The sequence below is a fragment of the Phascolarctos cinereus genome, unplaced genomic scaffold (assembly GCF_003287225.1).
Source record: "Phascolarctos cinereus isolate Bilbo 61053 unplaced genomic scaffold, phaCin_HiC Scaffold_726;HRSCAF=1367, whole genome shotgun sequence".
Classification (NCBI taxonomy): domain Eukaryota; kingdom Metazoa; phylum Chordata; class Mammalia; order Diprotodontia; family Phascolarctidae; genus Phascolarctos; species Phascolarctos cinereus.
The window spans coordinates 338,324,475-338,346,460 of NW_027556098.1; the positions used below are offsets into that span (position 1 = coordinate 338,324,475).

At 38.9% G+C, this 21,986-nt stretch overlaps 1 protein-coding gene across 6 annotated transcripts in view; it reads right to left on the reverse strand.

Moving 5' to 3' along the window:
• Positions 1-21,986, reverse strand: part of CAB39L (calcium binding protein 39 like) — a 166,926-nt gene that overhangs the window by 45,864 nt on the left and 99,076 nt on the right. For all 6 annotated transcript variants that reach the window (XM_078156968.1, XM_020993770.2, XM_078156967.1 and 3 more), the window contains 2 exons: positions 19,701-19,865; positions 12,219-12,337 (listed from right to left, as the gene is read on the reverse strand). In XM_078156968.1, coding sequence (XP_078013094.1) covers positions 12,219-12,337; positions 19,701-19,865 — 284 coding nt within the window. The remainder of the gene's footprint in view (positions 1-12,218; positions 12,338-19,700; positions 19,866-21,986) is intronic.

The window sequence follows — 21,986 nt, forward strand, 5'->3', positions numbered from 1 at the left end:
GAGAGATCTGTTTAACGACACAGCGCGAGAGCCGGGCCACGAACTCAGACGTTCTGATGCCGAACTTGATGTTCCTTCCCTTGCACTGTGCCATGCAAACATTAAGATGGAGCACTCACGGTCACCCCTGCCCAAAGGCCTGTTCAAGAGGAGGGCTGAGCAAAGCAACACAAAATGTGAATGAAGAGAAACTTCAGAAACACCACGCCCGAAATCTTCCCATGCGTGTGCGCAGTCAGCCGTGTTGGCGATTTGGGCAGCAGGCGACTAAGGTGGGGCAGACCTTTGCTGACAAGAGCAGCGAAGCCTTCATCAGGATCCAAGCCAGAAGATGGAGCTGAAGCCAGGAGGCCAGCAACTGTGTCACTAGGCTTTTAAAGACAAGGTCACTCTACGTTCACCTGTCACCCCAAAGTGTTAGCGGTCATGTGTGTGTGTTCCCCTGCCCTTGCCCTGTGTTGAACCACAGGCATGGCCACTGCTAGCTTTGTCTCACGTGTGACCTCCTAACTCAGCCACTGAGTTACAGGACCCTGAGCTTGGAGAGCAGAGTTCTAGAATTTTGAGCTATATCAAATTTTGGTTTTAAAAAACTTTTTTCTCCTTAATACAAAATTCCCTTTTTTTTAATTTGAGAAACTACCTACTAGGAATTTTAAGCAGGTAAGCAACACATACTCGACCACCATTAATTAAGATTAGAGGCTATTAATAGCTGCTGAAGTTTTAACAGGTACCGAGACACTCTGTATAGACTCTCTGATGATCCTGTCATCTTCACAATTTAATTTCTTCCTTTAAAAAAATTCATTATAAAATTTTAACTGGCAAAGAAGGGCATTTCTATACACACAGCAGAACAAAAAAAGAGGGCTCTATATGAAACCAGAAGCTTCTTTTCTTGCTGCTTGCTCCTGTAACTCAATTTCTAAAATGAGACTAGTGAAAAAAATTTTCCATCCCAAATTTTGGGTACATTATCTATTCTTTTCTTGATATAGTTTATGAGAACCATCTGTGAGACAAGAAATATGTGATGTATTTATCACTGGTCTATTCTTGGGAATCATAACAACATAAAAAAAATGGTACTAAGCCTGGCTGGTCCAGGCTACCACTGTTTCTAACAGTTGCACCACCAATGTTTTAAAGAAGAGTAGATCTGTCCTCCATGGTGACAGCCTCAGAAGGGAAGTGATCTATTTCCCCAAACAAACTGATACCCCTAAGTAACGTTACAGAGCTAGTACACACAAATCCTAAATCCTTTGGAATTTATTTTTTACTTCATTCTACACCAGTCACTTTATAAAAATAAATCTAATAATTTACATCCCTGGCCTAAATTAATGCTCCTGGAGGGGATAATGGCAGAAGGCATCTGAGTGGTATATAATGAGGTGAGGAAAAGGGGGAGTTCTCAACCAGTAGCCTCAATTTTTCCGTAAAACATGAGGCAGGGTTCTCAGTTGAGAGAGTAGGGGCAGGGGGAAGAATGGGAAGTCTAAGGAGGGATGGAAAGGTTTGAAAGACCTGCTGTGGAGAGCGGGATAATGGGTTAATAAGGGAGGTATAGTAGGATTGCCAAGCAGCAGTGAGGACCCAGCTGAGGTTATGTAACATAAATTTATAGTGGATCCAGAAAGAACAGTTGTGTGATTTTCTCTACGTTTGTTCAGCGACACATACACAGGAGTGAAGATGACAAATGGTGGGAGTGATTCAAGGCTGAGGCTTGGCTGGGATGTAACTGGCAATATGATAAGGGGGCTAGGGATTCAAGAGAGGAGGACGGTGTAGAGCTGAATTGGTTCACCAACAAGTCAAGGGAGAGAGAAGAGAAGAGAGTGGCTAGTGCAGGAGAGATGGCCTGGGAGAGAATTGAGGGGTCAAGAGATTGGATTGATTGGATTGATAAAGAGTAGGGTTAAGTAAACGAAGGCAGAGGGAGAGGTGAAAAGTAATGGCAACAACCACAGAAGAGAAGCGATCTGTTTCTCCAAACAAAACGTGGTCAGATAAGGACATTTCAGAATTCTTGAACATGGAGGTGGCATATTTGGGGGTGATGGCAAGATTTAGAGCTCCTTAATAAAAGGATTCATTCTGTGAAACTTGGACTCAGTCAAAAGGCTGTACCCAAGGACCTAGAAGGCCACATGCAGCCTTGAGGCTGCAGGTTCCCCACCCCTTTGAGAGTATGACCACCTCTGTGTGTGGCTGAGGTGGGGCAGAGGAAGAGGAACTGAGTGGCTAGGGTGTTTGAGGGAGAATGAATATGCATGTTCAAATCCTCTACTATGAGGGCAAGAGCTGGGAAGGAGAAAAAATTCTAAGCTAGGTATCAAACTCATTGAGGAAGGAAGGGATGTGACCTGAGAGTCTGTGGACAACAGCTACCAGGATTTTGATTGGATAGTAGATATGAATATCATGGACCTCAAAGAAAGAGAGGTCTGAGTGATGCAATGGGGAGCAGGGAGCATTCCGACACTCCCCCCTTGACTAGTGAGCTGAGGAAAATGAGTGAAAGTATAGCTAGTACTGAAAAGGGCGACCAGAGAGGCTGTGTCATTGAAGGAAGCCAGGGGTCAGTAAGAGCCAGCAGGTGGAAGGAGTGGGAGGGGAACAGTTTAAGATGAAGGAAAGCTTGTTGCCTCTGGAAGAGGCATTCCACAGGGCACAGCGGAAGGACTAGGTAGAGTTTAGATGAGCCTTTGGAGTAGGAGGGCTGGGACAATGGGTGTGAGGAATCTGGCGGTGGGATACGGGGTGGGCGTAGATATGTGGAGTGGGATTTGGATGATGGTCTACAGGAGTTCAGAGTCACTGGGACGTGAAGGTTATGAACTAGTGTGAGTATGTTCATCGCTGGGTGTGCCCAAAAGAGCAATTCAATTCAACAAACACCTATTGAACACTTCCTTTGTGTTGAGAATACAAAAGCAAAAATGATTTGATCAGGAAACCAGGGTTCAAATGCCAGTATTGATACTTACAAGCTGTATGACCTTGGGCAAATCCTTTAATCACCCTGAGCTTCAGCTCCCTCTTCTACTGCAGACATTTAGGGGATCTGTGCCCCGGGGCAGCCTGCTTCAGATTCCTCAACTATAAAATCAGGGGCTTGCGCTTGATGGTCTCTGGGGCTCCTTCCAGCTCCCAGTCTGTAAGCCTATCATCCTAAAAGCTGCTCCAATGGGCATAACAACGGTACTCATACTGTCTACCTTACAGTGTTGTTGTGAGAAGGTTACTTTGTAAATTGTAAATTGCTATATGTAAGTGGTATTATTATTTTTAACTACAATGATAAAGCTCTAGTAGACTTTTTCTTCCTTGGCTGTTTCTGGCTTACTAGGGAATTTAAAATTAAGTGTTAGTTTTTGTTGCTCACAGATTGATCTAATAATTAACTAGCGATGGTCATTCTTTGCAAAGTCACACCTGTCGTTTGGGTGGCTGATTCTCAAACCCATAATTACAGATGGAGTGATAAATCAGCAACCTATGACTTGATCCTTTCCATACCTGTCTCAAACCAGTTCTTTTCTTTACAAGGTATTTTTTTCCTCTGTTAGTTATTGCTGACATTTTTCAGCTCAGATTCATAGTCACATACATACAAACCCAAAGAGCTCAAGACTAAAGATCCATGGTATTAAGCATGGGAAGTTACTTTTTTTTTTCAAACTATAATGTGGCATAAGCTCAAAATTGCAGTAGCTTTTGTGATCTTTAGAATGCAAAATATCTGGGCAGTGAATTGCCATATGCTAGTGAATCAACAAGTATTTATTAAGTGCCTACTATGTGTCAGGTACTAGGCTGAGTGCTGGGGATACAAATACAATGAGTGGAAAAAATGCCGATTTTAACGGAGGAACCAGATGTGGTGCTATGCAACCGTAATCTCTGCTACAGTCAGGGGATGAGACTGGTAGATTGCTTGAGCTCAGGGCTAAGCTGATTGGATGTCCACACCAAGTCTGACATCAATATGGTGGGCCCCTGCAGTGGGAGGGAGGCTCAAGTTGCTTCAGGAGGGGCAAACCGGCCCAAGTCAGAAATAGAACAGATCAGAGGCTTTTAGGCTGATCAGGATCAGTGGGATGGAGCCTCACTAACTGTTATATTTCCAACCTGGGCCATATAGTTAGATTGTGTCAAAAAAGAAAAAAAAATTCAAATGGTGAAACAAAAGTATGTGTATATGTGTGTGTATGTGTGTGTGTGTGTGTGTGTATATATATATATATATATATATATATATATATATATATATATATGTACACACATATACACACATGCTTTTGCAGTATTTATGTGTTATAAAAGAGAACTAGATTCAGAATCAGGACCTGGATTCAAATCTGTGAATGAATAAAAAGCATTTATTAAGCACTTACTATATGCCTCCATTTCCTTACCTGTAAAATAAGGACTATGGACTACATGATACCTAAGGTTACTTCCAGATCTAAATCTTTGATCTTGTGATAGATTTTAACTGATGAATCATGAAAAGTTCATAGGTCCCTATGCTAAAGTTAGAAAAGTAAGGTTAGAAAAAGTAAAGAGCAGGTTAATTGATTAAAAAGAACAAGTAATTAACTGGGAAACAAAATGGTCAATATGAAAAACTAGCCATCTTTGTTTCCAGGGGGACTCTTTGATGGTGCTCAAAGGTCATTCTGAGGCAAAGTCTCACTGGAGCAAGAATCATACTTAGAAGACCAATCTTGGGGAAAAGTAGGGGGACCAAGTATATGTTTTCCAGGAAAAAAAAAATACACCCAAGAAGGAGTCCTAGAGATCTGGAGCCAAGAGATCAAATATTTTAGCCAAATATACACCATGATCATCAACTGCCACTTGGACATAGCAAATCCAACCTGTCCAAAAGAGATAATCACTCAATATCTTCCCCCCAAAATCTTAATCTCTTCAAACTTTCCTATTATGGTCAATGGTACCATGATTTTCTAGTCATCCAGGATTCTAACCTTGGCGTCATTCCCAATTCCTCTCTCTTGCTCACTTCAAATAACCAATCAGCTGTCAAGATTTGTAATTTCTTTCTCTATTACATCTCTTCAATTAATTCTCTTCTGTCCACTCATACATTCACCACCCTACTTCAGGGTCTCATTACCTCCCTCCTGGACAATCACAATAGCCTCCTAATTGGACTTTCTGCCTCAAATCTCGCTCTACTCCAATCCATCTTCCGTCCACTGCTGCCTGAGTGATTTTTATAAACGGGAGGTCTGACCATGTCATCCAACTACTTGTCAGTCAGCCAACAAATATTTATTTTAAGTGCCTACTATGTACCAGTCAACATCTTACTATTTCTTCTAGGATTAAATATAAACTCTCTGGTTCAGCATTTAAAACTTTTCACAACCTAATTCCTTTATATCTTTTCTAGGCTTTTAACACATTACTCTCTCCACTCTACCCAATGATCCAGCTATACTGGCTTACTTGCTATCACACACACACACACACACACACACACACACACACACACACACACACACACACACACACAAGCACACACATGCGCCATACTCCACCTCATGTCTCTATGACTTTGCCTTTCTGTGTATGCTCAGTACAACTTAGTACAGCGCCTGGTGCAGTATAAGGTCTCCATGAAGGGATCCAGGGCTTATGATAAGCAACAAAAAGGGTGGTCGGGAAGCTCTTCTACTGTCCCTGGTGTGTTTCTTAAATTGTATTGTGCTACTGGAATTTTTTTTTTTGAGATGTAATTGAAGGGAACAGCTTGCTATAACACAAATTTAAATAAGCCATGCAGCATATAACTGTTGTGTTCAATTCATTAAGCATGTTTATGAGAATAGAACATTGCATAAATGGTAAAAAAAAATTGTTTCAGTTGGTTTTGCTTGACTGTTTTCTTTGTTACAAGGAGAGATTTAATCTTGGGTCTGAAGGGTGTTGATGGTAATATCTGGGGCTTAGCTGGGTTACTGGGAGGTTACAGATGAGAGAAGAATGACTTGCCACATGGTAGCTAGTATGTGTCAGAGCAGGGATTTGAACCCAGATAGTCATGACTCTGAGGCCCACTGGACAGTCACTGAAACATGCTCCCTCTTTGCAAACTACTAAGAGGAAATTTAATATGGGTAAATTGCTATCAGTTACATAGCATTTTAAGGTTTACAAAGCACTTGCATATATTTTCTCGTTTGATACGTACTCTTACATATGGATTGAAGCAGTGTGACTACCAAGCTATGGATCTGAACAAAGGTCTTGGAGTTTTAGCAGGCTGCAACCCCGAGCAATCAGCAGTGTGACATGGTAATTTTCGAAAAACTGACCTAAGAGAATCACTGCCTCCAAGACTCAGAGGGATCCTGTTGTCCTCTGTCCAGGTCTGGCTGTACCTGAAAGTAGTCAGTTCTGGGCCCCACTTTTGGGGAAGAAAACTGATGTGTTAGAGCACATCCAGAAGAGGGCAACCAGGATGCTGAAATGCCATACAAAGACTAGATCTAGGAAGGAACAGGCGGGTGTTTAGCTGCAGAATTGAAGACTTAGACATGATAGCTATCCTTCAAGTATTTGAAGGGCTGCTGAATAGATATGGGACCAGACTAGCTTTCTTAGCCCTGGACAATAGTAATAGCAAAATAGTATTGTAAGAGTAATAGTAACAGTAAAAACAATGGGTGGAAACTGAAGAAGAACAGATTTAGGCTCAATGTAAACAAAAACTTCCTAATGTTTCATGCGATGCTCAGATAGAATGAGTGGTCTTTACTCTCCCTAGATTTCTTCAAAGGCTCCCCTTTTCAGGTGGAGAGGAATTCTTCATGCACGGGTTAATTTATCTGGCTTCTAAGGACCCTTCTAACTATGAGCAGCTATGATTCTGTGAGAATTGGAGGGGAAGACAAGAGGAGTTGAATGACATGTTGGATATATACCTTATTCAATGTTCAATTCCCAAATAATTTGTCAAGTAACCCAAACTACCACCGGTGTCACCCCCTGAAGTTATGTTTTCATGAGCCAACAAAAGCTATAAATAGCCTTCATTAACCAAGACAACTAGTTAACTAAGATAACCAGAACAAAAAATATGATAATGTGCTTTGGCAGCAACAGTTAAACCAAATGAAGTACAGCAACAGCATAATAAACTAATCATTTCATCATCTTGCAAGATCCAATGAGCCTCGTTCCTCACTCCTCCTCAGTACCCTCTCCGCCGGGCGGGGGGGTTGGGGGGAGCCATCAGCTCCTGCATTTAAGGAGGGGAACAGGACGGACATCTCCTCACCTCCTGCCTGACTGCTGTCCTTCCGGACTTCTCTGCCTTTTCCATCACACCCTCCTGCCCCTGCCCTTCACGCTCTTCAGCTCTCATTAGAAAGCTCTGGGGTCAGGGACCGTTTTTTTTTTTTTTTGTATTTGTAGCTGTAGCATTTAGCACAGTGCCTAGCATCTGTCGTTGTTCACTGGTTTAGTTGTGTCTGACTCAAAAAAAAAAAGAAAAAGAAAAAGAAAACCTTCAGAGCGGGCAGCTAGGTGGCGCAGTGGATAGAGCCCCGGCCTTGCAGTCAGGAAGATCTGAGTTCAAATGTGGCCTCAGACACTTGACACTTACTAGCTATGTGACCCTGGGCAAGTCACTTAACCCCGATTGCCTCACCAAAAAAAAAAAAAAAGAAAAAAGTAAAGTTGTGTCCAACTCTACATGACTCCATGGTTTTCCTGGCAAAGACACTGGAGTGGTTCACCATTTCCTTCTCCAGTGTATCCCCATCTTACAGATGAGGAACTGAGGCAAAGAGAAGTTAAGTGACTGGCCAGGCTCACACAGCTAACGTCTGAGGCCAGATATGAACTCAGGTCTTCCTGACTCCAGGCCCGGTGCTCTATCCACTGTACCACTGGCTATCCCTGCCCGGCACATGGTAGGCACTTAACAAATGATTACTGACTGACTATTAATTATTGTGAACCATTATGATTATGAGCCAAATGTACATAATCACTGGTAGATGTTGAATAAAATAACAATACAGCTAACATTTACATAATGCTTACTACTTTTCAGGCACCGTGCTGAACATTTTACAATTATTACTTCCTTTGATCCTCACAGCATCCCTGAGAGGTAGATGTTATTATCATCTCCATTTTACAGATGAGGAAACTGAGACAAACTGAGGTTAAGTGACTTTCTGAGAGTCACCCAGCTAGGGTGTGAGGCTGGATTTGAACTCAGGTCTTCATGAATACAGGGCTAGCACTCTATCCATTGCACCACCCAGTGACACTACTAATATCTTGCTTTTGCAATAAAACACTGCAAACTGAAGACTTACATTTAATACACAGATCTGAATTTCAGTCCTTAAAAATGATATAAAAGATAACAACACATGATAACAGTAAAATTATATAACTGCTTTTGTCCATTAGTCATGGTAAATGCATTTGATAGCTCTCTTTCACCTATAACTTTTTAAAATGTCTTTCCTGTGTAGAATAAGTAAACGACATTCATGAACTTCTCAATAGCCTGTCTTTCATAGGAATTGTGCCATGTAACTTAGGTGAGAAAACCTGGTGGTTCGACAAGACCGATGGCATTTCTCCCACAGCGGCTACAGGAGACTATAATATCCATCGTTCCATGATCTACATAAATGCCACACTGGCTACCAGTTAAACTTACTACAATAGAGTGCTTTAGTGAAATGGATTTTCCGTCAGAAAACCACAGGCAGCTAGGTGGCACCACAGTGCACAGAGCACTGGGCCTGGAGTTATTGAAGACCCAAGTTCAAACCCAGCCTCAGACCTTTAATAATAGCTGTGTGATCCTGGGCAAGTCACTTAACCCTGTTTACCTTAATTCACTGGAGAAGGAAATGGCAAATCAGTGTCTCTGCCCAAAAAACCCTATGGGTAGTATTGGCGTGCTATGGTCCACGGGGTCATGAAGAGTAGGACATGACTGAATGGATGAAAAACAAAAGGTCTGCCACTTACTGAAGTAGTGTGCCTTTGGGCAAGCCACTCAACTTCTCTAACCCCCCTCAGTTTCTTCATCTGTAAAATTAGAGGATTAGTCCATATAATCTCTATGGTCCCTTCCAGCTCTAAACTGATAATCTCTGATAACCAATCTGCTGAGCATAAATGTATCACACAGATACTACTTATGATAATGTCACTACTAAAGCCTAAAAGTGGTTAAAGTATCCCCCAAAAGAATAAGAAACAAACATAAATTATCCAGTGCTTATGTTAGTCGTGTGACCATGGGAAAGTCAGTTAACCTCTGAGCCTCAGTTTCCTCATCTATAAAATAAAGATAAAAACAGAAGTCATATTTCCTCCCACAGGGTTGTTGTAAAGTTCTAAAGTGTTTTGCAAACCTCAAAGCAGAATAAAGTTAGTGATTATTATTACTATTACTATATTGTTAATAAACAGGTGAGTAGTTTATTTTCATACCTAAGGGGATGTGATATAGTAAAAGAAAGTGGGTTTGCATCTTCACAAGTCTTGCATTTCATATCAGGGAACAAACTTCAGTCACCACTTTCATATAGAAATAATTTATTTAAGTCTCAGAGAATGACAAAATGACTTTTTAGATTTTAAAAGTAAAGCATAAATAGAAGTAATTAATCTACTAATTTTTCTTCCTTGACCAGGTACCAAGAATACACACATAACTTATAGGCTTTATGTTATAACTGGTTTGTTATTACTGTAAGCCACCACAGGGGAGTCTGTTGTATTTACATGCCGATGTGGAAATAATCAATGAATAATGCTGTATGACTTATTAAGCCTAAGAATCTGGAAGTGAGTAGCATCAATACACAATGACTCAAAAGGTAAGAACAATGATTCAAGCTGGCAGTACAACAACCACAGTAAGTACAACACAGGAAATGACTAGCAGGAGATCTGCCCACTTAACAACAGAGCTCACATTATGCTGAGGAAAAAAAATGACCTTTGTTATTACTGCTGGAGGCAAACTATGTCAGGCAGTACTGGAAAATTTTTGTATGATGCCATTCAATAAACACCAGGCCTCCTCAGCTTAGTTACTTTTGTTTTTCACCAGGAAGCATGTTTGCTTTTAAAATAAGAATTTCTGGGGGGAAAATCTGGTTTCAGTATCTTTCAAGATATTCTGAGTGGAATAATAACTAGGGTATCAGGTGAGGTCCTTTTGAAATTCTCCAAAGAGAATAATTCTTACTAAGACTGATTATAGCTTACTTGTCTAGTACATAATTTTTTATAACCTGGAATGTTAGATAACATGAAAAAAAAGAGAAGAAAATTAATCACAGTATACCAAACTACCCAACTTGCATAAATGAGGTCAGGATGGCGTGAGGATGAAGTGGGTCATATCTGCTTTAAGCTAAATTTTGTGTTATTTTACTTGGATTAATTTAAAAATTTTTAAAGAGATACAAGATAGTATAATATTAAATTACTTCTGATTTAAAGGAATGATTCTGTAACATTCTTAGCATTTAAAAACACATGCCTTGAATTTCCAATTAGATTTTTGACAACTCAACATTTAGTTAATCCATTAAAAATGTTGGCCTCTAGCAAGGAGTTTTTCTCATAGAGTTGAATTAGTAAACCCAAAGGGTTTCAGATTACTAAACCATATGAACCTAGGAAATCAAAATGAAAGTGACATATGCATTCTAAAAAGGTTTGGAGACTGTTCATTTAGTATGACTTCAGCCTCAAAAATGAAAACCTATATTTTTATTGTAGAGTACACAGGGGCTATATACAATAGAGAGATTTAATATTCTTTCCTAGGACCAAGAATAAGGGACATTTATGTTTAAAATGCAGAATTCCCATTCTCCCTGCTCCCTACCCCCTGGTGTGTTCCCGCTAAGCTTTATTGGATAAAAATGGACCTCCCTTTTGGTATCCATCCCTGCACCTTAAAGATGCTAATTTTTACATTAAACATATTCAAAGGTCTAATTTGCATAAATGAGCATGAATCATAGAACTGATTTGATCAATGACAATGATACCCTTTTTTTCGCTAAAACTGAAATACATAAAATATATAACATTTAACTGTTCATCCCCAAATCATCTATTCAAATGAGATTGATAATCAGTAAATATTGAGCTACAGTGAATAAAAATAATAAAAAGAGTTCAGATACTTAAAAACCAAGGAAACTTCATGCTCAAATCTATTTAATAGTCCAGGAAGGAGGCAATTAAATTGACCCTGGAATTTAACAGAGAATCCTGTGACAACAAGCAATGGGCAGCCCATTATACTTTTGGATAAAACTAACAGTCCATAATTTTTTCCCCTTATACCTAGACCAAAATTGCCTTTTTACAATTTCCACCCATAATTCCTCATTCTGTCTTCTAGGGCCAAACGATATCAGTTTTATCCCCTTCCCCACAACAGACCTTGAAACACTATACCTCCATCAGCTACTACGCCTTCACCTCACCCCTACACTGTTTAGATCTCTTTTTGGCTCCCTTCTCACATCTCCCTTCTCCTATACTTACCTGTATACAGGCTGCATTCCCACAGGAGAATGTAAATTCTGTGAGAGTAAGAATGTGTCATTTTTCAATCTTTGCATCCTCAGTGCCTAGCACAAAGTAGGTACTTAACGTCTGCTGAATTTAAAGAAGTTGTTTGGTGCCAAGACTTGTTTTACTAGACATAGGGGGTACAGCAGAAACATCTGTCATCCTACAGCTTGGTAATTTTAATTAGTTTGATTAGTTTCTGAGACTTAAGACTAGTTAAAGGACCCAACGAGCTACAGAAGTATATGAGTATAAAAAAAGAAGCTGAAGCTACAGTGAAGTGACCTGAGAAGACTAGGTAACTGGTTATCTAAAGGCCTAGTGTGTCCCAATTGTTCTTATACTATGCTGCAGATGCTATGATGTTTCAGGGCTGTTGGAGGATATACTCAATATCTAAATGCTTGCACAGATACGCAGCCACTAAATAAGTATTTATAACTATTAATGGCATATGTCCTGCTTTTTTAAAAATAGCATTGATAATATTTGAGATGTGGCAAATTCAGTATACCATTAACAAGACAATTACTCTATAATCAAAACTTTTTAACACACCACGTTGTGTAAAGATAACAAAAAACAAAAGCACTTACCCTTTAAGAAGCATAAATAAGATATGAGGATGTGCACTAATGTATTCCACCGTAGGACTTCGAGTACCTATCTGTCTTCTCAATATGTTGTTAAATATCTGGGTTACATCTTTTTTCCCCTGTTAAAGAAAAAAACATGACAAATTTAGTACGTAACTTTGAAAAAACAAATTGTACTTAACATAAGTTTAATAATTCACATATAATCCTCTTTTTTGTTCTTTGTATACTAAAATCATCCTGTTTGTTGATGGTTGCTAAGTTACCAATGGCATAGGATAGGGAAACAGATTGACTAACCATGATTTTATTAGCATGATAAAAAAGCAACAAAAACCACTATACATAAAATTATTCAAGAGTTCATGCCAATTATACTTGTTCCATAACCAATACTTTTAAATATAGTGAAAGAGATAATCTAGAAAGCAGAAAGGTAGAGGTGGTCCCTCTCTGGTGACCTTCCATCCATGACAATACAGACAAGAGAAAACAGAAAAGCATAACTTGAGAAAAATAGTGGCAAATGAATTTTTTTATTATTCATTTTTCTATTACTGAAATATATGAAATTACATCAAAATATATGAATAAATAGTTTATTTTCTATTATTGAAATAATATATATTCTGTTATTAATTTCATAATCAATAAAAAGCTATAATGATTGACCTTTTCAAAAATTTTTTCACAGATGAGGAGAGAAAGTATGAGTTGTTCTTACTGTTTGTCCTTTGTTTTCTAAGAGGATCAATGACATCAAGGGACAATGTCTTAACTTGTAGGTGACTTGGATTTAAGTGAGGCAGAGTTACAGAAAGTCATCAGCCTCACTCTCTTCCAGAGTCCTCGAAGTCCAGTGGCAAGACAAAAATCAAGATGACCAGTGATGCCCTACAATACAATGGATAAACTTGGCATCTTTGATGTCTGACTCTATACCTTCATGGCTATTGGGACAAACTGTTCTCATCTGTTCATTCCACCAGGGAAAGTCTTCACATGTTTGGGGTAGACATCCCCCCAACTCACAATGACTTTGAGGCTTGTCAGTTACCCTAAACATGGTTTAGTCCATCTGCCAAGATAGTTTTACCCGGGTGTGACTGCTGTCATGTTACAGCTTCTTGGAGTCACAGGTGAGAGTTGGGTGACAGGTGGACACCAAAGGTGGATAAACAGCCTTGAAAAGGGCTGGGTATGAGTATTTAGAGGAAAAAGATAGCAGGCAAACTGAAAATCGGTAAGAGATGAAGCTCATTTGGGTCAAGATCCACATAAATGCCACCTCTTAGTTACCTTGTTCATCTCTATGCAAAATGTAAAACAAAGCTTCACTGCATTGTTCTGAAGGTCTATTTTGGTCCTGGTAGAACCAGCGCTCCTTTTATTCACCCCATGATTTATATACCACCACTACCACCGTCCTCAAGGGAATTGTTGGCAGAGACACATTCTGGGACGATTCAAAGGTGTGCTCTTTCTAGGCTCAGCAGTAGCATGAACAGATGGTTGAAAGGAATGAAGGCACCTGTGGGGTGGACTCTGTCTACACGCTGTACTCATGCTTTGGCAGGTTCTTTTTAGTTCCCTGTAACTGGTTGTGACTGAGGGCCTTAATGAATCTCCTATTATGACGCAGATTCCCCTGAAGCGTCAACATTAAGCCTTTATCTCTGAACACCTTAATTTTTAGTTCCCTGTCATGATTACAAGCATTATTGTGCCTCCTTAACAGATGAGGAAACTAACAGAGATCTTCTTTCTACAAGGTTCAGTGTTTTTCCTCCTCCTTAAAGGTGTTTCAGCAAATCTTGATTGGAACCAAGCGGAGAGGAAGAATGGGACTGTGATAAGGAAGACCAACACAGAAGCAAGTTTCCAGGGCCTGAAAGGCGAAAGGCGGTGCGAATAGGAGGAGGTACTACAGACAGTCTCTTCTCCCAGGGTCTCCTCTGCCCCTGCAATTCCAAGTCATCCCACGCTCTGCCTCTTGCTCCTCTGGCCTTGGATGCCATTCCTTACTTTGAAAAATAACAGGTCTTCCTTTTTGCCATCCCATAGTGCTTGGTAGATAGTAAGTGCTTCGTAAATGCGTGTTGGCCAACTTGATTTGGAAAGTCACGTTCTCATATGGTCCCATTTTCAAGTGGAATTTTTTTTGTCAGAATTCCAGGTTTATAAGCTCATTATCCTTTAAGCACTAATCCTATTGGCTATTTCCTCCCGGTGCTTCCAACACTGACTACTGGACAGAAATGTCTTCAAAGGCAAGAGCGTTCCTGCTGTTTGTTAGCACATTGGCAAGGAGTTGCTGAGAAAATCTTCAATTAGGGAGAGTTATGAACGAAAAGCTTAACTGTATAACTTTCTCTTTTGTGTCCAATTGTACCTAGAACTTGGTTGCCTTTGTTTGAAATCCACATTTTCTCCAATGATTATAAAACTTGTATTGGGTGAATTTAAATGAAATGTAGAGCTTCGCTGGGGCACTCCTGTCCCAAAATACAACTGGAAAATTAAAACCATTTGTTAACAACAACAACAAAAAAGAACCAGGGCTCCTTGAGAGCAAAGATTGCTTTTTTTTTTTTTGGTCTTTATGTACCCAGTGCCAAGGATGGTGCTTCATATATAATCAGTGATTAATAATGCTTATTACTTGACTGATTGATGAAAGTGACCTTGGAAATTCATGTAAGGCATTTCCTCTGCAGAAAAAAGTAAGCTATTACACAGATAACTTGAGATTATCCTGGACAAAACCTCCATTCTCATAAAATAAATAAGTTCAGAATAGCCTGGGTTTCTTAGAGAAGTCCTGGATATAAACAGATTCCCTTGAGGTCTATTGGTCTCAAAATGTCATCGAGAAAGGTTTCCATCACTTAAGGGCAAAGTTATGTCCCAAACACCTTACAGACATGCTCTTTAAGAGGTGGTTCTATCATTAAGTGAAATGAGTCACTGAAACAAGATCATAAGCTTTAGAGCTAGAAGGGACCTTAAAGATTGAGGCCAATCCCCTCAAGTTATAGGTCAAGAAACTGAGACTTGGAGAAGTGACTCAAGATCATGTAAGTAGTTACCGGCAGAAATGGGATTGAAACAGATCTTCTGCTTTTTTGATTATACCTGACTGCCTGTCAATATGCTGCTTCTTCAGTATTCCAACAGGAACAACCATAGGACTGCAGGTTGCAAGGGAAAGATAGGATAAGTAGATTCTACTGGAAATTATTTATCCTCAAAGACTTCAATACACATACACATGAATGATCCTAGCACTCTAGTCTAACAAATTCTTTACTTCAACTCCTTTGACTTCCATTGCCATTTTATTTCAGCCACTTCTAAGAGTCATCATGTACACATCTCATTGGCATTCAAAACAACTCTACCTACAAGGACCAGAACTTTGAAATTCCTTTATCTGACCCAAATTTCTGGTCATTCTACTCCTCCTACGCCTTATCTTCACTCCGATTATGGCCTTACTTCCTTTTTGTCCAATCCTTTTCCTCATTCTTTTATTTCTTCAAGGTATAGGCCTAGTAATACTGGTATTCCTTGGTCAGAGGTTACACATGCTCTGATAACCTTTGGGGGGCATAGCTCAGACCTGTTTTCTGTAATGGCTGGACCAATTTAAATTTACATCTCCACCAACAGTGCATCAATGAGCCTATTTTCTTGCAGCCCATCCAATGTTTGTCATTTTCCTTTTTTGTCAACTGAGCCAATCTGATGGGTATGAGATGGAGCCTCAGGGTCTCCATTTCTGCTGTGCAGTTGTTACAGTAACTCTGTATTCCTTCTTTTCATGGCTCTCTAGATTTGCAGGGATTTTTTTTGTACTAGTTGGTACTTTCTTTGATTTTCTTCTTTCTCTGGCTTTAGTCATTGAATAGGGGTTTCATGCTGAACAACTAAGTACTCACTGTGCAAGTGCTTAGTAAATGTTAAACTAAATTAATAAAAATGATCACAAAATAATTATAATTGTCTTAATCATTAACAATTTAACTTAAATACTCAAATAGATCTATGATTCCATTGCTCTGGATGTTTTCTTGAGTGCTGTGGACTGCCATCCACCCATGCCTGCCCGTCACATATGACTGCTGCCCATGTCTTCCAAGATGGTTGACACCTTGATGAGGCCTTCCTCACTTCCTTCTGACATTATGAGGGCACCAAGATAGCTCTTCAGATGCCTATTTGTGATCACACACCATGTCACAAACCCACTTTGTATTCTAGCACACATTTTTCTGATGATGACATGTACTTCAAGACTTCAAATTTTTTTATTTGTAATGCTGCAACTTGATCACATTCACTACAAATCTCTCCACTGCCCTTTTGTATGATACTTATTTTTAATTTCTTAAGAGTGTTCCATGACTCACAGTCATACAATAACACCAGTAAAATATTGGCATCAGAAAATATGCTTCTGTTTCTGAGAGAAGTTTGGGGTCATTAAAGGAGTTTTGCAATTTCTCAAAGTCAATACAGTCTATTCTCCTGTTTAACTTTGGGTCCAAATCATGGTCCATTTGAACTATTTGCCACAAATGTACATACTGATGGACAAACTCTCCAAGTGGTACATTTAACTCTGTAAAAATCTAGCAATAGACATTCTTTATACATTTAGCTCTCTTGTATGGGTGGTTAGGGTATACTCTTGAATGGTTACAGATCTCTTCTAGGGAGCTCTTGATATAACGAGCACTATCAGCAATAAACAATTGGGGGATGTCATTATCCATGGGGAATCCTTCTTCAACATGGACTCTGCACTAGACATACTCCATCATTGTGATTGACACCATTAGTGAGCTATAGCTACTTAATATTAATGATCAGAGAATTATCAAGTAAGGTTGTCACTATTATTATCTCTTTCAACGAATCTTGACCAGTTTTGATGTATACATTGGAGGCACCTTGTCAGAGGAGATCTTTTAATGTTACACTTTGTTCTAACAAATCAAAAGCTGTTCATAATCAACAAATAAGAAGCAGTGGGATCTTGAATCTAGAATGTACTCTCTTTACTTTCATCTCTGGAATCTCTAGCTTCTTTCATGACACAGATCAGCCTATATGAAGCTTCTCCTGACTTCTCTCTGTTATTATATTAATTAGTTATTATAACCAGCTATTTTAAATTAGTCATTATTATAATGATTATAATAATTACTTATTCCCTCTTAAAATAATTTTCAAATTACATACAGTTTATATTTACTCATCTGTCTATATGCTGTGTGCTACCTCTTCTTCCCCTTTCCCCTATAGAATGTAAACTTCTTGAAGGCAGGGGCTTTTTTCTCTGTCTTCATATCTTTAGTACGTAGCACAGTGTCTTCCCTGCAAATAATAAGCACTCAGTATGAGGTTTTCCAATTTAATTTTACAGGAATCCTTGAGGAGGCATTTGAGGAGCCTAAACTATATTGCTTGCTGGAAAATTTCCCAAGAGCAGCCATAGATGTTACAGATCAAGTAGCTAATCACTGTAACCCTTGCACACAAAGGAGCCCTCTTGCTTTCTTGAGCTAACATTTTATCAGTATCAGGTAAGCCATTTTGAACCTGACATTATGCAGAACACACCTGCTTTAGAATACAAAATGTAAACCAACCCCCATTTGCATTGACTTTTTTTCTTTTAATGTTTATATTTAATTTTTTTCCAATTACATATAAAACAATTTTTAATATTCTTTTTTAATGCACTGAATATTTTGTCCTTTATTCTTCCCTGTTTTGGTACTTTCAACGTAAAAAAAAAGTGCCAGTGCTTTGAGTCTGAATGGTAGACAAACTAAAAGACACACTATGGAATTTTTATCCTAAATCCATTTTGGCGAGTCTTTCTATTTCAGCCATGTAACCTGAGCACTGCGTCATAATAATGAAGTGTAAAAGTCACTGCAGTACTGATCTCTTTTTCTTCTTTTACTGGCCATTATACAGCCTTAATCTAATGTAATAAAGTAACGGGACTCTCTAATTCTTAGTATGTTTGCTAATCAACCAAATGAGTTTTATAGCTCTTTGAAGGTCTCACTTTAGGAGACTATGCACCTTTTCAAATGATGCTAACATTGTTCAAAATATTTTTAGAACTCTTCTGGAACTGCCTTCAGAGATAATTCACCAGTTACACAAGAAAATTTAGTTCAATCAATCAATCAATCAGTTAGAATAATCCATTATTACATGTTATATTATTCATCTATTATATTATATATAATCTGTACTATATTTTGCTTAAATGTTTTCAGGGAATATTTTTATTGGACATTCATTTTTTGAGTTTTTGTTTGTATGCTGTCACTTTATCAATTAAAAAAAGAAAATTACTTTTACTACTTAAAAAAATAGTCTATTCTCCCTTGGTCTTATATCTATTTCTCTCTCCTTTCCTTCCCTCTGTCCCTTATGCACTTAGCTGAGCTTCTTCTTTGCTATTTAAGCCAATATTTTGAAGACCCCAGAAAGAGGCTCTGGAAGGATGAAACTTAACAGGAGGCATATCAAGAAGCAGACTGACAAACATTAATTTGAATGCTGCCTGCCTGTTCAATCACAGGTACATCTAGCTGAGCACGATAAAAGCAAATTATTTTAGGTAAAGGATTGCTTGTGTGGTATATTCTCACCTATATTATATCACAATGAAAGATATTCGTAATGATGACTCTGAGTCAATAATGGTTTAACACAGGCAAGTGTACGGAACATTTAAGGAAAATCTCAAAAAAATTAAGTTTAGCATTGAAAGGCTTAACCCTCAATTATAGGGCCTAAAGGACTATTTGCAACGATTCAGTGCTTGAACATTCTGGATAGCTGATTATTAGATAACAGATAAAACCATATGCTGAGAACTTACTGATACAATCTGATTAGCAACTCTCCATTTCTGAGAGTTCAACTGAGCCACTAAAATTCACTTGTTACAAGCCCGCAGTCTTAACAGTAAGCTAATATTTGAACTAGCAAAATAAACCATGATTCCTGTCTTGCAAACTAGTGTTTTTTCACTAAGCTGCAATGCATTTATTCATTAGACAGAGAGACGTAGGTGAACGACGTGCCATGCAGTACAGTGTCTGCATTTACTACAGTTTAGGGCTTACCAAGTAACAATGTAGCTTCCTATTTCCAGGGGGAAGAAGGGTTTTGTAAATTTTCTTTTAGTCCAGGTAGGACTACTAAAAGCTTAAAACTAAACATAGCCCCTCAGTCCAATATTACTGCTTACTACTTATTACTAAACTGTGCATAATACTTGAGGATAATATAGCTATGTAAAAAGTTACAGAAGATTTGAGTTCTCCCCAGTTTCAATCTGTTGAATTGAAAGAAATTAATGATTTAGAAAAGTCGCAGGAAGTAACTGACAGTCATCTTCAAACTAAACGACTCAAGTGGCTCAAGGAGACAGATGACTCAGCTTACCTCAAAGTCTATCAGCTGCAGGTCAGCTATAAGGGTTACAAGCAGTCCGCTAGTATACAGCTCTTGGGCTAACTGAGCCACAGCTTCTGTGGGTGGTTCCTTATCATTTGTACCACAAAGAATTTCCTTCATTGCTTGCAGTGACTTAGACACTTCTTCTGAAGCCTGGTAACCAAAGAGCACATTAAGAATAATACATTTTAGATTTTGAAAGGAATGAAACTATTCAGACAACAAAACTCAACTGCTCCTTACAGTCAGTGTGATGTGGCTGCCAAGGAAGCTAAGACAAATCTAGGCTAGAGCAATAAATGTCCCAATTACTAGAGGAATGATTCTACTTTACCCTCTTCTAGTCAGGCTACATCTGAAAAAAACTGTGCTCAATTCTCAACACTTTATTAAAGAGACCTTGATAAACTTGTATGTCCTAAAATTCCAAGGGAAGAAACCCATGTCATATAAAGAATGGCTGAATAAATGGGATGTTTAGCTTAAAGTGAAGACTATGGGAAGATGTGATCGGCTGTTGTGTAGAAGTAGGTGCAGATGTTTTCAGTTTTGCTCTGGAGTACATAATAAGAACCAATGGGTAAAAGCTACAGAGAAGGCAGATTTCAGCCAAAAAAAAAAAGAGGAATAACTTCCCAACAATTAGATCTATTCATCAATATCATGAATGACCTCATGAAATTGTGAACTTCCTGTAACTAAAAGTATTTGTACAGATGATCACCTGATAGGAATATTATAGAAGGCGTTACTCCATGCCCAGAGAGGGTTAAAGGTTAAATTAAATGACTTTTAAGGGCTCTTCTAACACCAGGATCCCATCAAGTAAGAATGATAAAATTTTAAGGCTGATTCCTAGGACATTAATGTAATATTCATATCCCTATCATGACAAACCATAATGCCATTGCTTTTTTTTTCTCGTCTATGTGCATCAGGTTCATCCAGGTTACTCTGGTTTTTTTCAACCATGTTCAAGATACATAGAGCACTCAATCTTTCTTTTCATGGAATCATAGAATCTTAAAACAGGAAATGACATCAGAAGTCACCTAGTACAACCTAGCACGAGTACTTTTTCTAGTTATAACTATGTCACTTCCCTTCTCTATAAACTACAGTGGCTCACTACTGCTTCTGAGATACGGTATCAACTTTTATGCTTAGCCTTTAAAAGCTTCAAAGACGTGGCCTCCACACTGTCTTTCTAACCTCATTCCTCATCCCCCTGCAGTATGTAACCCAGTCAAACAGCCTTTTTCTCTAACCCTTACACATGGCACTCCATCTTCTGTCTTTACATCTTTGTACTGGTTGTCCTCCGTGTCCAAAGTGCAATTCTTCCCCTTAGAGTCTCTCTCTCCCTTTAAAACAGTGCTAAAGCACCACCTTCTGCCTGAAGCCTTTTTTGACTCCCCCCAACTGCTAGTGCCTTGTCTCCTGACTTGTAGCCATCCCCTTTGCATTTATTCTCCTTCTACTTCTTCTGTAGGTATTGACATACGTACTTCTTGTTTCTCATGTTAGAACCTGAGCTCCTTGAGAGTAGAGATTGTTTCATTCTTTGGGTTTGTATCCGCAGCACGGAGTACACTGCCTAGAATTTAGTAGGTGCTTAATGGTGTTGTTCAGTAATTTTTCAGTTGTGTTTGATTCTTTGTGAGCCAATTTGGGTTTATCTTGCCAGACATACTGGAGAAGCAAACAGGTTAAAATGATTTGCCCAGGGTCGCACAGCCAGCAAGTGTCTGATGCCAAATTTAAACTCAGGAAGATGAATCTTCTTGACTCCAGGCCTGGCACTCTATCCACTATACCATCTGTTTGTTATTGACTTATAATATTTCTGACAAGTGGCCACCCAGAGTCCATTTTTTCCCCCATTAAATTCAAGAAACACTTATTAGGCACCTACTATGTGGTGGTCACAGGGGACAAAAAGTTAAAACCACAATCTTTGGGGCTTAAGGAGCTTATAGTCTATTGTGAAGATTCAACACTTAAACATATGAATAAACACAATTTAATTTGGGGAAGAAGAGAATACAATTATGGGGATCAGGAAAGAAAGCCTGAGCTAAGCCTTGAAATGATCTAAGGATTCCAAAAGGTAGAGGTAAGGAAATAGTAGAAATAGGACAGGTAATGGGGAGGGTCACTGAGGTATCACTGAAACCATTAAAGGTATATACTCATAAGGATAAGATATATACAATAAGAAAACTTGGGAACCAGAAGGGGAGTAGTATGATGGAGAACATCTGGTGTAGATAA